At 41.3% G+C, this 19,730-nt stretch overlaps 1 protein-coding gene across 1 annotated transcript in view; it reads left to right on the forward strand.

The window, feature by feature from the left end:
- PIKFYVE (phosphoinositide kinase, FYVE-type zinc finger containing) overlaps positions 1-19,514 on the forward strand; it is a 74,538-nt gene extending 55,024 nt beyond the window's left edge. Inside the window, exons 33-46 of the mRNA XM_041124535.1 lie at positions 50-178; positions 765-860; positions 1,631-1,714; positions 2,206-2,297; positions 2,954-3,118; positions 3,690-3,749; positions 4,753-4,929; positions 5,656-5,759; positions 6,036-6,164; positions 7,508-7,769; positions 9,950-10,024; positions 10,982-13,072; positions 14,761-16,233; positions 17,321-19,514. Coding sequence (XP_040980469.1) covers positions 50-178; positions 765-860; positions 1,631-1,714; positions 2,206-2,297; positions 2,954-3,118; positions 3,690-3,749; positions 4,753-4,929; positions 5,656-5,759; positions 6,036-6,164; positions 7,508-7,769; positions 9,950-10,024; positions 10,982-11,097 — 1,489 coding nt within the window. The 3' untranslated portion in view covers positions 11,098-13,072; positions 14,761-16,233; positions 17,321-19,514. The remainder of the gene's footprint in view (positions 1-49; positions 179-764; positions 861-1,630; positions 1,715-2,205; positions 2,298-2,953; positions 3,119-3,689; positions 3,750-4,752; positions 4,930-5,655; positions 5,760-6,035; positions 6,165-7,507; positions 7,770-9,949; positions 10,025-10,981; positions 13,073-14,760; positions 16,234-17,320) is intronic.
- Positions 19,515-19,730: the final 216 nt, after the last annotated feature.

Below are 19,730 nucleotides of genomic sequence, written 5' to 3' on the forward strand. Positions count from 1 at the left end.
TTAGCGAAGACTTACTAAAGCTACATGCCTGTCTTGTTTTTACTTCCAGACCTCTTCCGAGGGTTGGACTCAAATTGACATTGTCTGGGTGTAGGTCAGGTTCAATGGCTACTGCATGTGCCCTCAAGTACCCCTCTCATGTGAAAATGGGCAGACTGGAAAGTCTTTCAGCTACTTGGTCTGCGTGCTTTGTAGTGTTTCTCGTTTGACGTGAGCCTAACGTTTGGCAGCCTGAGTTTAACTTCTGAATCCTACTCCCAGGGTAGTAGTAGAGGCCATGGGCTATTGAGGTAAAACTTAAATAATTGGACCCTACAGATAAGAAAATCTTACAGAAACCCAGGAGGCTTTTGGGAATTTTCTGTGCTAAACTGCTTGTTCAGAAAAGAGTCCAGGTTTGTCCCCTGACTTCACTCTGCAGGTCATGCTGCAGGACAGTCAAAACAAACTCAGGCAGGTTTTGGTGCCATTAGAAACAGTGGCTGCTAAACAGAAATAGACTCTAACTTGGAGCTGGTCTTCTGATATAAGCAGCTTGCTTGAAGTGCTGATTGCCTTAACATATTAGCATTTAGATTTAACCATATAGCTATGAATGTGTCTATTGGGAGAAGCTGATCTGGGGAGCTTTGGTTCCATGCTGAGACTTGCAGCTTGTGCCTGGGAGTGCAGTGATGAGATCTGGGTTTTGACCAAAACTTCACCTTTTCTTTCCACAAACTTTTATGATCTACTAACAGTGTCCCTATGTTGTTTTCATTTAGTGACCCAGATAAGCACTACCTAATGTATGAGCATGAACGTGTACCTATTGCAGTCTGTGAGAAAGAACCAAGCTCCATCATAGCTTTTGCTCTCAGGTACTGGTGTGATTTTGCTGTTCGTCTGACACATGTTGTACTTTTGCAGCTTTTCTGTGCAACGAATATTCAAATCCTAATGGTAGGGAACAAGCATGACAGAATTTCCTCACTCAGCTCTGTTGGGAGTTTCTGCCAGAGCTGAAGTTCTCTCCTTTTATTATTGAGATATGGAACATGGTTTTTCTGACTTGCAACTGGATTTGGGGCTTTTCTTGCTGAACTCTAGTACACAAAAATGAATTAATTTTGTACTGTTCCCTGTAATGTGAAATTGTTAGAGAAGGAAGTGCAACTAAATTTTGCTCAGCTCTCCAGCCTGGAGGAAGTGCAACTGAGCTAGGGAACAGCAGTTAAGCATTCATACTGCAGTCTGTCCCTTGCCTACCTTCAGTCGTAGCAGCTCTTCCTATTACTCAGCTCTCCAAACCAGCTGTGTCAGTAAATTTTGGGGATTTGCATGTCACAAGGCAGTAGACTTTTAAAGAAGCATGTTCCTAAATTGTGGGAGAGGGAGAAGCAAGGGGGGATTTTTCCTGCAGTATGATTTAGAGCAGCTTCTGTTCTAAAGGAACTAAGTTCTAATTGTAAGAAAAAATGAAGGAGAGGTTCTTATACTGTGGGTTTTTGTTTCCTGTGGCTGTCTCTGAGCTGAATCTTTGGGCTGGTGTTACAAAGTCTAAGTCTCTCAGAAAACAGCTGACTCTTTTTTTTTTTTTCTTTTTTTTTTTTTTTTTTTTTTCTTCTTTTTATTTTCCTTTCCCCTTCAGTTGCAAGGAGTACAGAAATGCCCTGGATGAGTTGTCCAAAGCATCTCTGAAGAACAGTTCTGAAGAAGGACTGCAGCCGAACAGGTTACATGCAGGAACTACAGTACATAGAGCAAAGGCACAGTGATTGTAGTGAATAAGCCAAAACTAGGACAGGGAAGGACCCTCAAAATATGCCTCTGTTTAGTATCTCTGCTTCCTGATGGAATCTGACATATTCCATGTAACGAACACATACTTGCATTATCTGAGTTTCCACTTTGTCGGGGACTGTGCTGGTTCCATCACCTGATCCCTTGACTGCGTGCATGGTAGGGTTTACTGCGCTTGCTTACCTTTCCTGTGATGATGAATGGAACTGTTGCTATGGAGCCCTGAGAGGTTTTTCTCAGGGATGTGGAGGAGGACAACTTTGGAGAGTCCCATGCCATTACAGCTTTAACCTGTATCCTCTTCCCTTAGCAGTACTTAGTGTTAGGCATGGAAGAGAAATAAATGTACAGGAGTAAAGCAATAGCGTCTCGGGTGGCAGTATTTGTTGGGCTCATGACTTTTTATTTCCTTTCTTCTTTCAGCATGTCAGACAGCAAACCAAAGAGCAGTAGCCCTGTCCGGCTGCCTGAGGCTAGCATGGGTCCTTCAAATCGCAATGCAGAGTCAGAACAGCGTAAGACCATTTTGCCAAGACCATATCCATGATGCTGATCTCAGCTCAGACTTGAGTCCACTTAGTCTGGGTTCTAGGTCTTGTGAAAGTTAAGTTAGAACAAAGTAAATGCATTCTGAGTTGAAATTGTGACTAGTCTTAGAGTTGACTTGATGTAGAACATGGTGGGGGGTAGTGGTGTGAGTTTGTTTTTTGAAGTCTGTGCCCATGACGGCTTTCTCTGATTCTTGTGAGATCAGAGCATCATTCCCTGATTGAATACGTTACGATGTAGTGGATCTTAGGTTGTTCTTGAGTCTAGCCTGTTCAGGGGGGGTATGATGTTCATAATATGTATTGATCTCTTTTGGTACTGCCTTCTTTAAAAAGATGGCGATTAAATTATTTTGAAATGGAGAAGTGAGGTTCTTACTACGTTAAAGACACTCACATTGTCTGTGTTTTCAAATGACTCAGCGTTCCAGAATGCTACTCAGAACACTAAGTCAGCTAACCTGATGGACCTTGGTTGCCTGAAGAATAGAAAATTAATTACAGTTGAATGACATCATTCCTCCAGTTAGAACAGTCAATGGAGAATGCTTGTATGAGTTATGCTTTTATTAAACTGCTTGTAGAAATGCCAAGGCCAATTTCTTTATTCCTTTTTACTGTAGCAAAGAAACCATCTGGTGTTTTGTCTTTCTTCCGTGGCACGGGAGGGAAGAGCCCAGACCTGTCTTCCCAGAAGAAAGAGACCTTACGTGGTGCTGACAGTGCCTACTACCAGGTTGGACAGATGGGCAAAGAGGGAGCAGAAAACCAAGGAGCAGAGCCTCAAGGTACAAGACTGTTGAGTCCATCTTCTGGCTTGGACTGTTTCTTCTCCCAGACCTTATTCATACTTGTAAGGCCCAGAATGCACTCCTGCTCATACTTTTTCAACAGTCCGAGATTACTCAACATGCATTGGAAATGATTGATTTGAGCATCAGGTGTAGGCTTCTCCTAAAGACATTGCTTTGCTTTATGACAAGGGAAATAGGGTCTTTCAAACCTTGGTAATTATAGGGACGTTAAGTGGTCTGGGCTTGAATGCCTTTGGATTTAGTTGACTCTAGTTAAGCAGCCCAGTCTCTCTTCTTCGCTTCCTGTTTAATTTTTATTGTTTCAGCTCATGGAAAATGAATGAAGAGAAGGAGAAAGCTTGTACTTGTGTGTCTCATGAGCAGCAGTGCCCTTCTAGCATACATATTATATCATGCAATTATAGGTGTATCTCTAATTCCCTGTGTATAGTTCCCTCTGAAAAAAGAAAATATTTTTCTTGTGAGTTTACAAGTAATATCTTACATGGCTTTCTCAGTAATAATAATGAACAACCCTAACTGAATGGTCCCTTTATGCCTTCAGATGATGTAGATGTAGGAGATGGACAGAAGAAACAGCTGGTGAATCCCCATGTGGAACTCCGTGAGTAGTTGTAAATTTGTCATGGTTTAACCCCAGCCAGCAACTAAGCACCACGCAGCCACTCACTCACTTCCCCCCCACCCAGTGGGATGGGGGAGAAAATCGGGAAAAAGAAGCAAAACCCACGGGTTGAGATAAGAACAGTTTAATAGAACAGAAAAGAAGAAACTAATAATGATAACGATAACACTAATAAAATTACAACAGCAATAATGAAAGGATTGGAATGTACAAATGATGCGCAGCGCAATTGCTCACCATCTGCCGACCGGCACCCAGCTAGTCCCCGAGTGGCGATTCCCCGCCCCCACTTCCCAGTTCCTATACTAGATGTGACGTCCCATGGTATGGAATACCCTGTTGGCCAGTTTGGGTCAGCTGCCCTGGCTGTGTCCTGTGCCAACTTCCTGTGCCCCTCCAGCTTTCTCGCTGGCTGGGCATGAGAAGCTGAAAAATCCTTGACATTAGTCTAAACACTACTAGCAGCAACTGAAAACATCAGTGTTATCAACATTCTTCACATACTGAACTCAAAACATAGCACCGTACCAGCTACTAGGAAGACAGTTAACTCTATCCCAGCTGAAACTAGGACAAAATTATAACTTGAAGTCAAATGTAATGGAAATCTTGAAGTTAATAATTACTTTTTCTTTGTATGGGGCAGGAAGGAAAAAAAAAAAATCAAGAATAGAGCAATGCAATTTTTACTTACTGTAATCAATCTCTCTGTTGCAAAAATAACCCATAAATTTTTTTTTTTAAAGTTATCTTTTGTCTGGACACTTTCCCATGGCGCATACTGTGAGCTAACCTAAAGGGGGTTGACTTTCTTGTAAGTTTTACATTTAAATCCTATTGGTTTAAAGTTCCAAAGTACAATAGGCCTGAGAGAGGGATGTTTAGCACAATAATACTCTTCTAGACATCACTAAAATCTCGTGTCATCTGAGGTAGTCAGTGAGTATTGCGTGCTGTTATTGAGGAAGACCTTTCTTTGCAGAGTTTTCAGATGCGAATGCCAAGTTCTACTGCCGGATTTATTATGCTGGCGAGTTTCATAAGATGCGTGAAGTGATACTGGGGAGCAGTGAAGAGGACTTCATCCGATCCCTCTCTCACTCTATGCCTTGGCAAGCACGAGGTGGCAAATCTGGGGCTGCGTTCTATGTGACTGAGGGTAAATGCAGCTCTTTCCCTCATCGTAATTAGAGGGTGTTATTTGGGGATGGTGGTGGTTAGTGTGTTGTTTAATCCCTGATTACCTCTAGAGGGTTGCTGACTGTGAAGTGGCCACTCAGAATATAAAGTTAAGTGGATTGTTCCGGGGTCTTCAATATCAGATTGTTTTGTCTCTTTGTATGTGCAGGAGAACAAAATGCAGTTCTGTTTTTTCAGTAGTAGCAGCTAGGGAGGCCAGTTGAGCAGAAGAGTTGTACTGCCTTAGGCAGGCTTCAGAAAACAAACTTCAGAATGATTCAGGGAACACTGGTTATTAAAGACACAGTGTTTCTTATAATCCCACATGCTATAGATGATTTATAGGATATTTTTTTTAAACTGTGGCCACTTCTAGGCGCCTACTTAAGTTTCGAATGGAAGGGTCTGTAGGCTGTTTCTGTTGTCTGTATAAGAAGCCCATGTAGCTGAGATAAATCTAGCTTAGGCAGTCTCTTCTCCCTGATTTGCTAGAATGCTGAAATCCAGAAAGGCTGAAATTCTGAATTTCAGAATTTCAGAAGTAAAAAAGTTTTTTACAATTGAGCATCTGTAGCTAAGGATTTAAGAAAATTGTAGTCCTTTAATTTTCCATACCACTTCAGCTGTGCGACAGTCCTAAAGAACTTGCAAAGAATACATCATTTACTGTATGTAACCCTGTTGCCTTTGTCTGATATTAAAACAGATGATAGATTCATCTTGAAGCAGATGCCTCGTCTGGAAGTTCAGTCATTCCTTGACTTTGCTCCACACTACTTCACTTATATCATTAATGCAGTTCAGCAGAAGGTATTTAAAAAAACAAAGTGCCTTTTGTTGTAGGCAGTGTTCTATATTTTACAGACTAATAACAGTTTCCATTAACCCCTTTCATTAAGTAAAACAAAAATGTTGGTGGGTATGAGCTGTACTAATAATACGTTTTTAAAATCAAAAGTGGGAATTTTGCTAGAGCTTCTAAGCTGTAATACACAGACAGACAGAACAGTGGTGCCTCTAGTACTCTAGTATTTGTTTGCTGTTTGCTTGTACACAGAGATCTTACCCATGTCTTCTCTTCGTCAGAAGCCCACAGCTCTGGCCAAAATCCTTGGGGTATATCGAATTGGATACAAGAACTCTCAAAACAACACTGAAAAGAAGCTGGATCTGCTTGTCATGGAAAACCTTTTCTACGGCAGGAAAATGTCTCAGGTAAGAGCCAAGCGTTCTGTTCCCTTGCAGTGCAGTTCTGACTGGGAGCAAGAGCAGGGTTACTAGTAGCCATCTAGATAACTTTTAGCTTTGCGTGTGCTGTCTATATCTGGCACTGGTCAAAGATGACAGTTTGTGCCTGTTCCCTTGTTATGTGATCCTTGGTAACTTGACACCTATATTGGCTAATTCAGGTAGCTGTAGTGCAGGCTTCAGTTTTTAGAAGTCTTATTTGTCCCTGCATCTCTGGTGTCTGAGAGAAACCATTGCAAACCTAATTAGGAAAGTGTGAAACCTTTTTGCAAAGCTTTTAGAAGAACTAACTGGCATTACAGACTAATTTGTTTAGAAGGAGACCCTCACTGATGGAGATGGTGAGCTGCTGTGTAGTGTGTGTGGGAGAATAATAATGTTTTGTATCCTCTGTTCTCTCACTGAACCACTTCATGTGTGGGACAAGATTTTGAGTTCAGTCTTGCTCTTAATAAAGGAAAAGCAACCTTTATGAGGCAGTAGAATGAAGACCTTAAATTACTGGGGGAAAATTCTCTTCAAATACAGAGTTGATGCTAAAAAGGAAGTTCAAACAAACGTTGCTTCTAAAACTAGATAGTATCAGTTTTTTCCACCTTCCCTCCCAGTGCCTGACCTCAGACAGGGGATGTTTGTGGGAAGAAGTGAACTGAGGGAATTTTAGATAGATGTAAAGGATGTTGTGGGTTTTCTTTTTGTTCGTCTGTTTTTTAAATCATGAGGGTGGTCAGGCATTAGAACAGAGACCCAAAGAGACTGTGGACTCTATCCCTGAAGTTAGTCAAATCTTGACTGGACAAGGCTTGAACAACCTTCTCTAACAGGACCTGCTTCAAGCAGGGCATTGGACTGGAGACCTCCAGAGATCCTTTCCAACCTAATGAAGGTCTGTCTCTTGCCTTGCCAAAAGATTGTTAAATGGTGCTTCATGCAAGCCCCACCTCCCTCTTCTGTGGCTTTACTTTTGTCAGCATTTGAGTCTGTAGAAGCTGACTGAAAAACTGAATTTACCCATACATTATAAAAATTGGGACACTTTTCCCTTAAATTAGGCTAAATAATAATGAAATAGCTTGCCTAAAACTTGTGAATTGAGGTGGCAGAGCTTTCATGTAGGCTTACATGCTACTCTCCACTCAGGAAACTTTAATTTTTGTAGTATGAAAATGTTTTTTGTTAACTGTCTTCCTCCTGTGGAGAAGGGAAGAGTGGCCCTGCCATGCTGCCTTCTCAAACACTGCAGTTAGGTATGATGAAGTCTTTAACCTTGCAGAACAATGGAACAAAGTAGTGCTGTTCTCCATTTGCAGGTTTTTGACCTGAAGGGCTCCCTCAGGAATAGAAATGTTAAAACAGACACAGGCAAGGAAAGCTGTGATGTAGTCCTGCTGGATGAGAACCTTCTGAAGATGGTCCGGGACAATCCTTTGTACATCCGTTCCCATTGCAAGGCTGTGCTGAGAGCTTCCATACACAGTGATTCCCAGTTCCTCTCGAGCCACCTCATCATTGACTATTCCCTGCTGGTGGGTCGTGATGATACCAACAATGAACTGGTTGTTGGGATCATTGGTAGGTTGTCTTTTGTATTTTCTTGCTTTCAGCTGGTGAAACTGCTTTCTTCTGGTTTAGGTATTTACAGTACTCTTAGAACTGTACCACCATCACAGAGATGTGTGTCAGGAAAACTTGTCTTCTCCCTGATGGAATACCACCCTCACCTCTCATGGGTATTCAAAGTGGAGTTAGGAAATCTTCTCTCCAGCTCTTGTATGGGCTTGTGTTAGCATTTGCATTACTAAGAATATATGCAAGGAGGCCTCACAGGTAGTGAAAAAGTAGCCAAGTTGGTATTTAACCTACACGTTGAGTTGAAGGAAGGAATGTTATTTGTATTCTTTCATGTGTTTAATCTTTAAAGTTCGGTTCAGTAATGTTTACATAGCTATTTAAATTTTAACTTTTGTGGAGGGGATCTGAGGAGGAACAATATTGGTAGGGATGGAAGAGCAAAGTTAAATGTCACAGGATCACTTGTGATCATGTAGTCTGACCTGGATAATATGGGTGGCAATGCAGTAGTTACCTTGCCACATCCTCTGACTTGTGACTGGAAAGTAGAGCCTCCTCTTTAGACAGGCAAACTTGTATTGTGCAAAGGACTTGGAGAAAAAGCCATTTTGCAGGGTGTGGAAGTGACTCTTGGAAATGAGATTCTCTTTAAACCAAGCTCAGAAATGCTTCCAGATGAGATCTCAAGCCAGGAGGTCTGGATTACTCTTTTTCTGATAAAGCTTGAAAGCCATTCCAGTAACACTTCTAGTTGAGAATTAAGTCCCAGCTACAATGAACTGCAAGCTGTTACTACTTTCTAGTTTTGTAGACTCTTGAGTATTTGGGTAAATGAGATGAGACTCTGCTCCTTCTGTATGTGTGGCTTTTTGCTGTCCTATGGAAAGTCTTACCTGATTAAAGAGTATATTTTATATGATGTTTAAAGCTGACAGTTCCTTCACTGTGGCAAGAACAGCTGTTCATGATCGGAAGGAGCTTGTTTAAGACAAATATCTTCAAGAAGAGAGAACATGCCTGCTGTATCAGGCTATCACAATGTTCCCTAAGTGATACCTTGAGAACTTACAAAGTACTCAAGCTAAATTTGCGGCAGGGGTGGAACTAAAAACGATTAGTTTGGACTGAGTTTGAATCTGAGATCAGAATCTCTACCTATTTTAGATCCTAATGTGGTACAGGAAACAAGTAAGCTAGGTCTGTGAGGAGCTGTGAAGACTATTTTATTTGTAGGCCCTGTTGTGAGGAGCTTTGGGCCTTGGGGCATGAAGTGACAGTAGTTAGTGCACAAACTGATGATATCAGTACCAAAGTATTCGAAGGGAGTGTTTTCAAAGAGTATTCAGATAAATGGATAAGTCTTAAGATTGACAGGTCTGGATGAGTTTTTTGTAAAGCACAGCTGAGGTGAAATTTGGATAATTATGGTGGCCTTTTGTAAATCTAGAAACAGTAAATTCAAATTTGTATAATTACAGTTGCAGTCAAATGTTAGGAGATAATGATATCCAGTAATGAAAAGCTTAACTTACTGCAGCTTTAGCTTTGCAGACCGAAATGTTCATGTGCTTGTAATGACTGAGCATGCTTTCTATGAAAGGGACTTGGAAATAATTCTGAAGTCTTCTCCTTGCAGCCCCCTCTTCCAGTCAGGGTCACTGGTGGTGTCCTATCATGAAGTGAAAAGTGTTTGCTTTCTGTTACCAAACCTCTAGGTAGCTGCAATGATGAGGAATACTACTGGCTTAAATGGATAGGTGTCCAAGTCTTGATGCTGGTACCTGTTGCAATAAAGTAGAGGGAGCTGTCACAGCAAAGTGGGGCTTCTTGATACGTTTCTGGGATGAGGATCAGCTAAGTAACTCTTGTAAATGAGCCCTTGAAACTCTAACATGGATACAGACAGACGTGCCTGGGCAGTCTGTTTTTGCAGAGGCAGGAAGAGTTCATTGTGATCTTGCTGGGCTTTTGAGATATCATATTCACCCTACTCAAATATAATCAATACTCTGGAAGGTGAGGCAACTGGTATGGGGAATGCTGGAATTCTTCTGGTTATGGAAGCCTACTGCTTTCTTGCCTTTTTTGAGGGGAAATAGGTACATTTTAGAACAGCATTATTTGGGTTATAGCAGATATGACATGCTTGTGTGTGTGCTTTTTTTTTTTTATTGCAATAGACTATATTCGCACTTTTACCTGGGACAAAAAGCTTGAAATGGTGGTGAAGTCAACTGGCATCTTGGGAGGACAAGGTAAGTCCAGAATGAAAGCAAAACTTTTGATCATGTTTCCTTGTCACCTGGAAGCTTCCAATAACTCTGCTAATAAAGCCACAGCTTCCCCACCATGCAGATTTGTAACATGAGATTAAGTTGCCCAGAATAGGGCAACAGGGGAAGGAATAACAAGTTTCAGAAAAATTAATACATTGATCTGCCTCCATGAGTGACCCTTTAAGTACTATAATTCCTGGGAATGGGGTAAGGGTCATCTACTTTTCAGACTGTTCTTTTCTGTTTCTTAGTTACCAGCTACTCACATGCAAACTTAGTCATCCATAGCTTGCCAACTTGTTTCAGAAGATGTTTTCTGAGTCCAGAAAGTCAGATATGCTCTGAGCTGTTAGTGTGGAGGAATCCTCGTCGAGCAATTGACTACTGCCCATATCTTGAGGAGCTGATGTGTTCCCTTTGTGGAAGCGAGTAGAGTACCTTTTGTGCAGCATTGCCTAGTGTTGGCCACGTGTTAATAGGAGGGCTAGAAAGAGAAGGAAAGGGGAACACTTCATGTACCACTCCTCAGGTGTTTGGAGAAGATAAGAGCATGTCCACAGAGTGAAATTCTTCATGGGAAAAATTTACATCTCTGCTGGAGTACCTCAAAGACCTATAAACAGGAGAAGAGGAAAAAAACCCCAAACTGATCAGGGCTGATGTAAAAAGTCTAGATGGTTCCTCCAAGTTCAAGTGTTTCAATTCAGTGTTAGGGGTCCAGACCTTGATCTGTCTTCTCTCCTAAATGTTTGGGAAAAAAAAAAAAAAAAAAAAAAAAAGTAGCTGATAATGCCTGTTGGTTCCAGGACCCTTCCGTGTACAGTATGCCTTCATGATTATGCTGTCTGGTGTTGTAATCTCATGTGTCATCTGTCTGTACTGCAGTATGCTCTTTAGCCCATTTCTAACTGTTCTTTACTCTTACACACACATTAGGTAAGATGCCAACTGTGGTCTCTCCAGAACTGTACCGGACCAGGTTTTGTGAAGCTATGGACAAATATTTCCTGATGGTGCCAGACCATTGGACAGGACTGGGCCTGAATTGCTAAGCTAAAGCCCATATTGGGAAAGCACAAGAGGACAATGACATTACAGTCCACTCTCTTCCTGTGGTCTGTCCAACAGTAAGCAAGAGGATTGCAGTTCCATGTCTACACTGACCGTGTGCGTCATGTTGTGAAGTGTGAAATCTGCGTGTTGCACTTTAATCCTCTCTTGGAGGCTGATAAGTGAACCAGCCTCACTAAGTATCTATGCTGTAAGGTACCACTGAACAGCATTGATAAGAGACATTCCCTCTGTCAGTAGGGAAGGTGGCGCTATCTCTGTGTAAGAGCACTGAAACAGATACTATCCAGTTCATGATGGTGTAGAAGTACATGATCTCTCTTAAGTCTTGCACTGCCTAAGTGGTGTTGAATACAAGCAGCTCATGTTTCTGTAGTGGATACATGGTACTGCAAATGTGAAATAAACCCCCCTCTGGGTGGGTGGGTGGGTGAGAGAAGAATGAAATTAATTCCTGACTTTTGCTATTATTGTCAGTGGTCTGTAGTTGACCTGTTTAGGATCCTTGAATAACTTGTCCTGCTTATGGTCTGTAACTTCAATTTTTCCTGGGTTCTGTAAACATGGGGGTTTTTTTTGGTTTTGTTTGTTTGTTTTTTTAAAAGACAGCTCCACAGCTGTAATGCCATATCACTACATCTTTTAAGTTATATTACTGCAGTACAACTCTGTCTTTATCTGTCATAATTTCATTTTAGCTGAATCCCATAAAAATGGGTTGTCAGTCATCAGCATACTGCAAAACCCAAAACATATCCCTTCAGTCCTAAACAGTACTTTAATCTGAATGTTGCCCAAATCCCTGGAAACAGGTAACTAAAAAATATATCCTTTAATTTAACAAGACTTGATTAATTACAGTTATGAAGCTGATTAACCCTTTCCTTAGCAGAAGGCACTAAGTTGCTAGACAAAATGAAGCATACTGCCTTAGAGTGACAACTTTCTCCTTAATGAAACCATCATTCCTGGCAGATAATTTCAAATCCATTTCAGTTCCCCAGGACTTTCAAACAATGCATTTACCTCATGGTGAAACTTTGCCGGGAGAATATTTTTCTTGCATGCATGACATCCTGATGAGAATGAGCATCCAGATCTCATCACACTGTGCAGTCCCAATGGAAAAACTGTTTCTTTAGCAGTATTAGTTTTTTTTTTTTTGCACCACTGAGATGAATGTAGTTATGTTTTTCTGTAAAAAGAAAAAACTGAACTAACAGGTATCTTGTATGATGGACAAGATGTGCAGAGATGTGTGAATCTCTTATGTTATGACAATAAGCACTTCTTTCCATTTTTATTAATTTTTACCTGGTTTTGTAGGTGATGAATTTACTTTTTAGCTTCGTTATAATATAGGCCAGTAGATAAGAGAGTTTTTTTTATGAGTTTGAGAGGCAAGAATACTGTTCTTTGACTTCCAGTCTCTGATGGAAGGACTTCAAACGAACATGGAGTCTGGGAGCTCTTTATGACCACTTGCTCATTCTGACCAGTTGCCTGGTAATGCCATCTTCACTGTAACTATGGATTGAAATTTGCATTTTGTTCGCTTCTCCTGTGTTCAGTATTTTCTTCTGCAGCAGATGGTGGTGACTCTGTTCAGGAGCAACAGCTGGGCAGTACTGAGAATGGAAAATGGCAGCAGTGAGAACTGAACTGTTGGCTCCAAAAACAACCAGTGCAGCTCAGGTCTGAGCTTCCAGGAGGCAACAGTCATTTGTGTTGGAAGAAGTCTTCCCCACCCCACTGCAAAGCCCTGCTGGAGAATAAGCAAAGATGCTGACCTTGAAGCAGCAGACATGAAAGTATTCTCACTTCCTCTGTACAATGTAATCATTGTTTCTGGGGGTGCAGCGTTGAAGGCTGCAGTGATATGTGCTGTGGAAAGATGATGCAGTACTTCTTGCTTCCTCTGGCCCAGAATCCCTTTGGTCCAACACAGTGCATCAGGTACAGCTGACCACCTCTGGGACACATCTTGCCTCTTGTGTTAAAATGCAGGATGACTGGCTGTGTGTGGGGCCTTGTGTAATGAGGAACCAACCAGTACATCAGCTCAATGCTAACTCTCACTTCTCTGACTTTTACTTTCTGTCTTGGCTCATTGATGTGAAAGACTGTGCCATGCAGCCTGAATCTGTTCCAGTCTTGGTTAAAGTTTACAGGTATTCTTCCTCCTTCGCCTCTTGAAGTTTACAGGGAGAAAACTTGACTTGCCTGCCTAGCTAAGGTAACCCAACAGCAGCTGGCTATGTTATCTTCCACCTTTTGTCAGTATGTGGATTGGTTGTTGGAAGCATGAATATGGGTAGCGTCATGGCATCTGCACTAGGCTAATGTAGAGCTGTGATGTGCTAGCCCTGTCCTGTCACCAGTAACCTTACTCCAGTGATGTGTGGCTGCTCTCTACTGCTTGTCTTCCAGAGTCTCAAGCAGCTGGCTTTAAAGCAACACGATCATCTGACTGTAGCTAAAGTTCCCCTGTACATGACAGCATGAGGCCCTCAGCACTGTAAAAGTAAGAGAACCTTCCACTGGCCAGCTGTTTTACAGCCTGTGAACGCAGAGCCCAAACGTGTGAATTGTGACCTTCTTGGGCTGATGCTATAGCAGTTGGAGGGATTTGCAGGAGTGATCTTGAGCTGGCATCGACAGCTAACTTTGGGTCAGGATGTGGCTGATAGACTAGTCCTGACCAGACTGGAGTAAACAGCAAACTACTAGTCATGGGTGACACAGTAGCTGCAGTATCAACTGGAATTGGGACATCTTTGGGTGCCATGTGACATAAAGTTGTAAGCATTTCTAGTTCAAATCCCAGCAGTTGAACAGATCTCCTCAAATGTTCCCCTTTCAGAGTAAGAAATGTCCTGGCATTTCACTTGCTACAAAGCTGACTTTCTCAAAAGGAGAGTAGTACTTCATGCAGAAGAGATCTTTGAGAGCTCCTTGTGGGGCTGTGTTAGGTTTGTGTCCCTGCGGCATGCCTAAGGATGTCCTAGGGGAACAGTCTGGGTATTATACGAGCCCTTTGATCAGAGTTTTTTTTTATTTCTTTATAACATGTTTAGCATATATGTGTGTAAGCAAATCCCAGTTGCAAACATGAAGACTGCATTTCTTCAGAGCTACACTAGCTCTTTTTCTTCTGTTGTTTTGATCTGAGGCCTTGTGACAAATGTCTAAATCTTGTCCCAGTCAGAAGCGATGACTTGCTTTGAGTCATCGTGTAGACAGCAGAATGCCTTGTAGTGGCCCAGCGATGTATTCTGTCCCCCAAAAGCACATGAGGGACTTGTGCTGGTTAAGTAGATCTGCTGGGCTCAGGGGAGTTACCTGTGGAGTGGACTCTCCCCTGTGAGAATGACCAAAACCAAATGAATCACTCACTAGCAGGTGGCCAGACCAATCATTATTCAGAGCACTTAATGTACCATAATGTATGTATTTCTAATTTACCTTGGTTCAGCTGTATTTTATAAAATTGATGTACTAAACTATTTGAGAATAACTGCCTTGACTACTTGGAGAATCTAAATGTAATGTATATAGATATAAATAAAGTGACTAAAATATACTTGAGTCTATTGCATGTGGTGGAACAGTTAGGTCTCATAGCATCCCATTTTCTTGATCAGAGGCTAAGCCACCTGCTCTGCAGCAATTGCTCTGTTGGAAGTTGCCAGCTTTGTGTGCAGTGTAAGCATGCCTGTTATGTCTCTATACCTTGCAGCTTGTCTCTTCTAATGGAGCAGGACCTCTGGGCAGCTTTCCAGGTCAGTGGCAGCAGAATGTGCAAATAACCTTTCATGTACTTCTCCCACCTTCTCCCCAGCTGCTCTTCAACACACAGTGCTGTATGAGACAGGGAGCCAATTTAGTCCAGCAGATGGTGGTGTTGCTGTGGCACAATTCTTGCAACAGGTAGAACACATTCCTCAGGGAAAATCTCCAGCTATTTACATAGTCTTCTCTTAAGTGGACTAGATAAAGAAAAAACCTAAGGAGGTCTGAAGATTAATGGCATATCTTGATTGCTTTATATTAACCTGGTATATAGTAACCTCCTCTCTTAAAGCTAAAAATGATGTGTGATTAGTTTTGGGGAAGGGACTTGTTGGTTCCTAAAATTCAAAACTCAAAATGTAAAACTTAAGGATTTTACCTGTATTATGTGCCATCACTGCTTTTGCCAGCTGAGTTCGAGTTTTTATCTGCTGCAGTATGAAACTACATCAGAAGCTGTCCTACCATAGGGGTGTGAGCAAGGCAAAAAGTGGGATACTCAATTCAGGGGCAGTGCTGCCTTATGCTGGTGTAAGGTTGAGTGGTGGGACTTGGGGGCTTTCTAGCATGATGTTGAAAAGCACAAATGCAGGGTTATCAGAACAGTGTTCCTCTAATACTTGGAAGTGGGACTGCCAACACCTAGTAAAGGACAAGAGTTTGTGCTCTAAGTGAAACTTCTTTTGGTTGGTGCTGAAGTCATCAGCATTAGAAAATGAAATGGTAATTGCATGTGTTTTCCACTGATGTAACTGATGCTATGAGACATTGGTCAACTTCCCCACTACCACCTTGATTTAGACAATACTACTATTTTAAAAAAAAAAAAAAAAAAGAAAAAAGAAGAAGTTGGGATTCACCATCTTGGTCTATGCTGTAATGTCTCAATTTGAGTCCTATGGTGTCCTAATGTGAAGATATATAAGCAACAGAGTACTTCAGTTTTAATGTGGAGGTTTTAAGTCAGTGCAGATACAGAGTAACTTTGCACAAGAATTGGGAAAAGCCAGGCCATCCCTCATTTCTTCCTGTTTTCAGGACACAGAACTGGAAATCTGGCACGCAAGAGATTCAAGATCCAGCTGTGCTAGACACTGATACTAGCCTAGTATTGCCACTAAGGTACTAAAGTAATAACAAAACAGGAATCTATGGTCTCCAAGCTCCTGCTGTGGAGCCTTGGTTTGTTATCAAATCTCTGTAAGAAACAAAAAGAAGCAAAAAGAAAACCACTTAATTTTTTGGTGAGAGGAGGTTTGTCTGTATCTAAATGTGTGCCTGGAGGCAGAGCCTGCTTCTCAAAAGATGAAGGATGACAGAAACAGGTAAGAAGAGTGGGTTGGTGGCTTGTTTGGTAATCTAGCAGAGTCGGAATGAGCCCCAATGTGTGCACCTTGTTATAATGCCTTGTTCTCCAGCCCCTGCTGCCTCGTGGCATGAAGGTCTTACACCAAGTGATGCGTGTGAAGGTAGAAAGCAATGCTTGGTTTGAATGATAAAAACCAATGCTGAAATATCCTTGGTTATGAATTATCACCCTACATACTGAGTCTAAGCTTTGCAAAGCTCCAAGCAAACTAGTTTCTTACACACCATAAAGCCAGTGTTCTTGTTTCCAAAGGCACAAGGTTGTTATCCTACAAAACCATGTTTGTTCACACAGCTTGTGCCAGTTACAGAGGCTGTTTCTCAGTTTAACTCCTGCAGTAGCTTGCAACAATACATGAAAGCAGAGTTGTTAGCGGTTAGCCAACTCCTTATTCCCTCTGTGTTTTTTCCTTACATGAGATCCTTTCCTGCTGGTCTGTGTCATTTGTGGAGCTGCTTTCATTGCACCTCCTTTTCTGTGATTATAGGTAGCCTCTCTGTTGGAGGCCTTGCTTGTAGATCTTTGTAGGTGAACTTGTGTTATCAGGATTAGCTGACATGAGGTCCCTGGTCCTAATCTGAAGGCTCTTTCTAAGCCCAGTCTGAAGGCTACCTAACTAGGCCTTAGTCCTTGCAGCCTTAGCAAGCTGTTTCCTGACCCTTTCCAGTTGTTTACAGCTATATGAAGTAAACAAGTTCTAGAAATGGGAGAAATGTGCTAGGTATGCAGGAGCTGTGGTGTGAGGAGTCCTGAGGAGAAAGAATAGAGCTTTGGTAGTGAAAGGTCCATTGCAGTCAATACTTTTAGGATGGCAGAACTGGCTGCACATGTGAATATGCAAGATGAGTTGTAAAATCTCATTGCCATCCTGAAGGAGAGATGTCTAGGCTCAGTAAGTATAGCCTCACTTTGGAAGTACTGACGATGACTTGTGTGGGGAGAATAGCAAGCACGTAAAAAAGCAAGCATATCAGTAGAAGAATGTGAGAAGAGTATAAAAGCTGATTTATGCCAAGTATCATATTGGAAAGTTATTCTTACAGAATGGTGTGTTTTGGCTGCCAGAAACAGAAGAATCCTGCCTTCAGCTCTGAGGATTTTGTGGTGCTTCTTCTATGAAGCTGACAAAGAGAAGGTGGGAGAAAGAGGCACAAACCAACACTGCTGAAGTTAAAAAGAAAAACAAGAACATCCCAAACCAGGTAAGAGTGTGCTTGTAGCTGAAGTAGTAAATTACTGAGAAATACTCCTTACTGTTCCCTAGAAGAGTTTGGCCTTTGGTTACCTGCACATGATCCTGGAATTGCAGTCTTGAGTGAAGTTTCGTGGACTTTGTCTTCAAAACCAGAACTTCATGTATTACAAGGTTCCATATGTTGTTATTTCTGCTTGGTATAGGGACAAAATAATTTAAAAGTTTATTGCAGTTAGGAAGCTCTTTTCACTGAAAAGGTAGGTGTGGGGAAAAACCCACTGATTGCTGTATAGTTACAGCAGCAGGTTATAGATTGTTTTGTTTTGCTTGTAAAATGTAAGCTGTTTGAGGGCCTGCAGGAGACCAGCTCCTAAATCATCACTGCTGACTGCTGGAAATCCAGTTTTCCAATTCATCTAGTGCAAAGGCTGGCTATGTGTTTGCTGAAATTATCTCTCAGGATATAAAAATTGTAAGAGAAAATGTGATCTTAGTAGCAGTTCATTGTTTTCTGGGTGTCTAAATGTGCTCTGAATCTACCTCTGAAAAGGTGGAGGGCTGAAGTCCCATAATAGCTGAATATGTACTTCAGCGAGGACAGGTATCTTTTCTGTTAATATCTATGGTGAGTAAAAATACAATGGCCATATCCTGCTCCTTGTCAAAGAAAGGCTGTTTTTACTAAGGGTCCTGGGCCTTTGAAATTTGTTTCCCAGTTTCCATCCAAAATAGCAAGAATGGAGCGGTGATCTTGGTATGTCTGCACAAAACCATTGTACATATTTTTTTTGTGATATGAACAAAGTATTCTTTTTCTTTTAAGTTTTCTACAGTGAAAATAATTTTTTAATTCCACATTATCTGCTAGTTAGATATATTTCTATAGTAAAGTGTTTATATAGATGTAATCCATAGTAAATATTCTATAGTAAATTATGGTTGAATATAGTATAGTATTTGAATAGTGATTACTCCAAGTATAGCAACATCAGAATTCATGACTACTATAACTCTTATTTACTTGCTTAGTTTTGGGGGAACCCCCCCTACTTTCTTCTAATATCTCTCATCAGTATTTGGCTAGAGCTGTCTTGTGTGCTTGAGGTTGTCTGTCAAAACAGCAGACAGCTCCGTGTTCCTATCTCAGAGCTCTCTTGCTTTCATTGGCAATGGCAACTCTGCCCATTCTTGAATAACACGCCAAGCCTAGTAGCTCTAAAAAACAAATTAATGATAAATATTTTCATATGCAGTTTCTGTAGGCACCCTTATTTATATGCACAGAATATACAGCAAATGAAGGCATACGTTAAGGATTGAATCAAAGGCAATTTAATGACTGAAGCTGTTTTTACTGAAGGTACCTCCAGAAAAACAATAGGCAGTTTAACTGTTTGCTGCTTTTGAGTCAGCCCTGCTTCTCTGTTGAAAGGTAACCGCTGAGTGGGTGACCGATGCAGCTGAGGAGCCAGCGCATACTCACTCCTAGAGTCCCTGCCAACCTTTGCAGAAACAGAAGGCTGGGATCACTGACCTGGTACGCTGCTCCAATATGGATCCCTGAGAGGGAACACTTACACAGTACTGTTTAAACCTCAGAGCAAGCGCTGAACTGATGTAGTAATGCCAACCTGTGTTAAAGGTGCAAAGACAATCAGTGATCAAAATACTGATGTCCATGTTGAATTCTGTAACAGGTATTAAAATGACTAATACTAATTTACACCAGTATCATTTGTTAGTGTACTTAGTGGCTTCTGAAGCTTTTCAGGTTAGGACAAACCGAGCAGTTAAAACTTGGTTGTTTTCCAGGCCCAATATGATTGGGGAAGTAGGGTACCTGCTTGTACTCAGTGACTGATCTGGAGGTAATTCTAACTTTAAGGGCATGTATGCTGTAATTTAAGATGAAATTTAAGATGAACCTGGCCTACAGTTTGCTGTCATATGATGTTTCGTGTTTTTGTCTCGCTGTCATATTACACAAGGAATTGTGCACTGAGATGCTCCGTTGTAAAATAAAGTGTTTACATGTTTATGCACACAGTGTTTTTCTTTTTCTGCACAGATAGGGAAAAATTTTTTTTCCTATGCATTCAGATGTTGAAGTATAACATCTGATGGCCCACACTGGTATTCACAAGAACAGAACTCTTCTACTTTTCTGCAAATACAAAAGCAATGAAAAAATATTTCTGAGGAAGGCCAATAAATGTTTTGTTTAAGAAAAACTTGTTCTGTAAGCTCAGTGAAATTGC

Source organism: Aquila chrysaetos, chromosome 6 (genome assembly GCF_900496995.4).
Source record: "Aquila chrysaetos chrysaetos chromosome 6, bAquChr1.4, whole genome shotgun sequence".
Lineage (NCBI taxonomy): Eukaryota > Metazoa > Chordata > Aves > Accipitriformes > Accipitridae > Aquila > Aquila chrysaetos.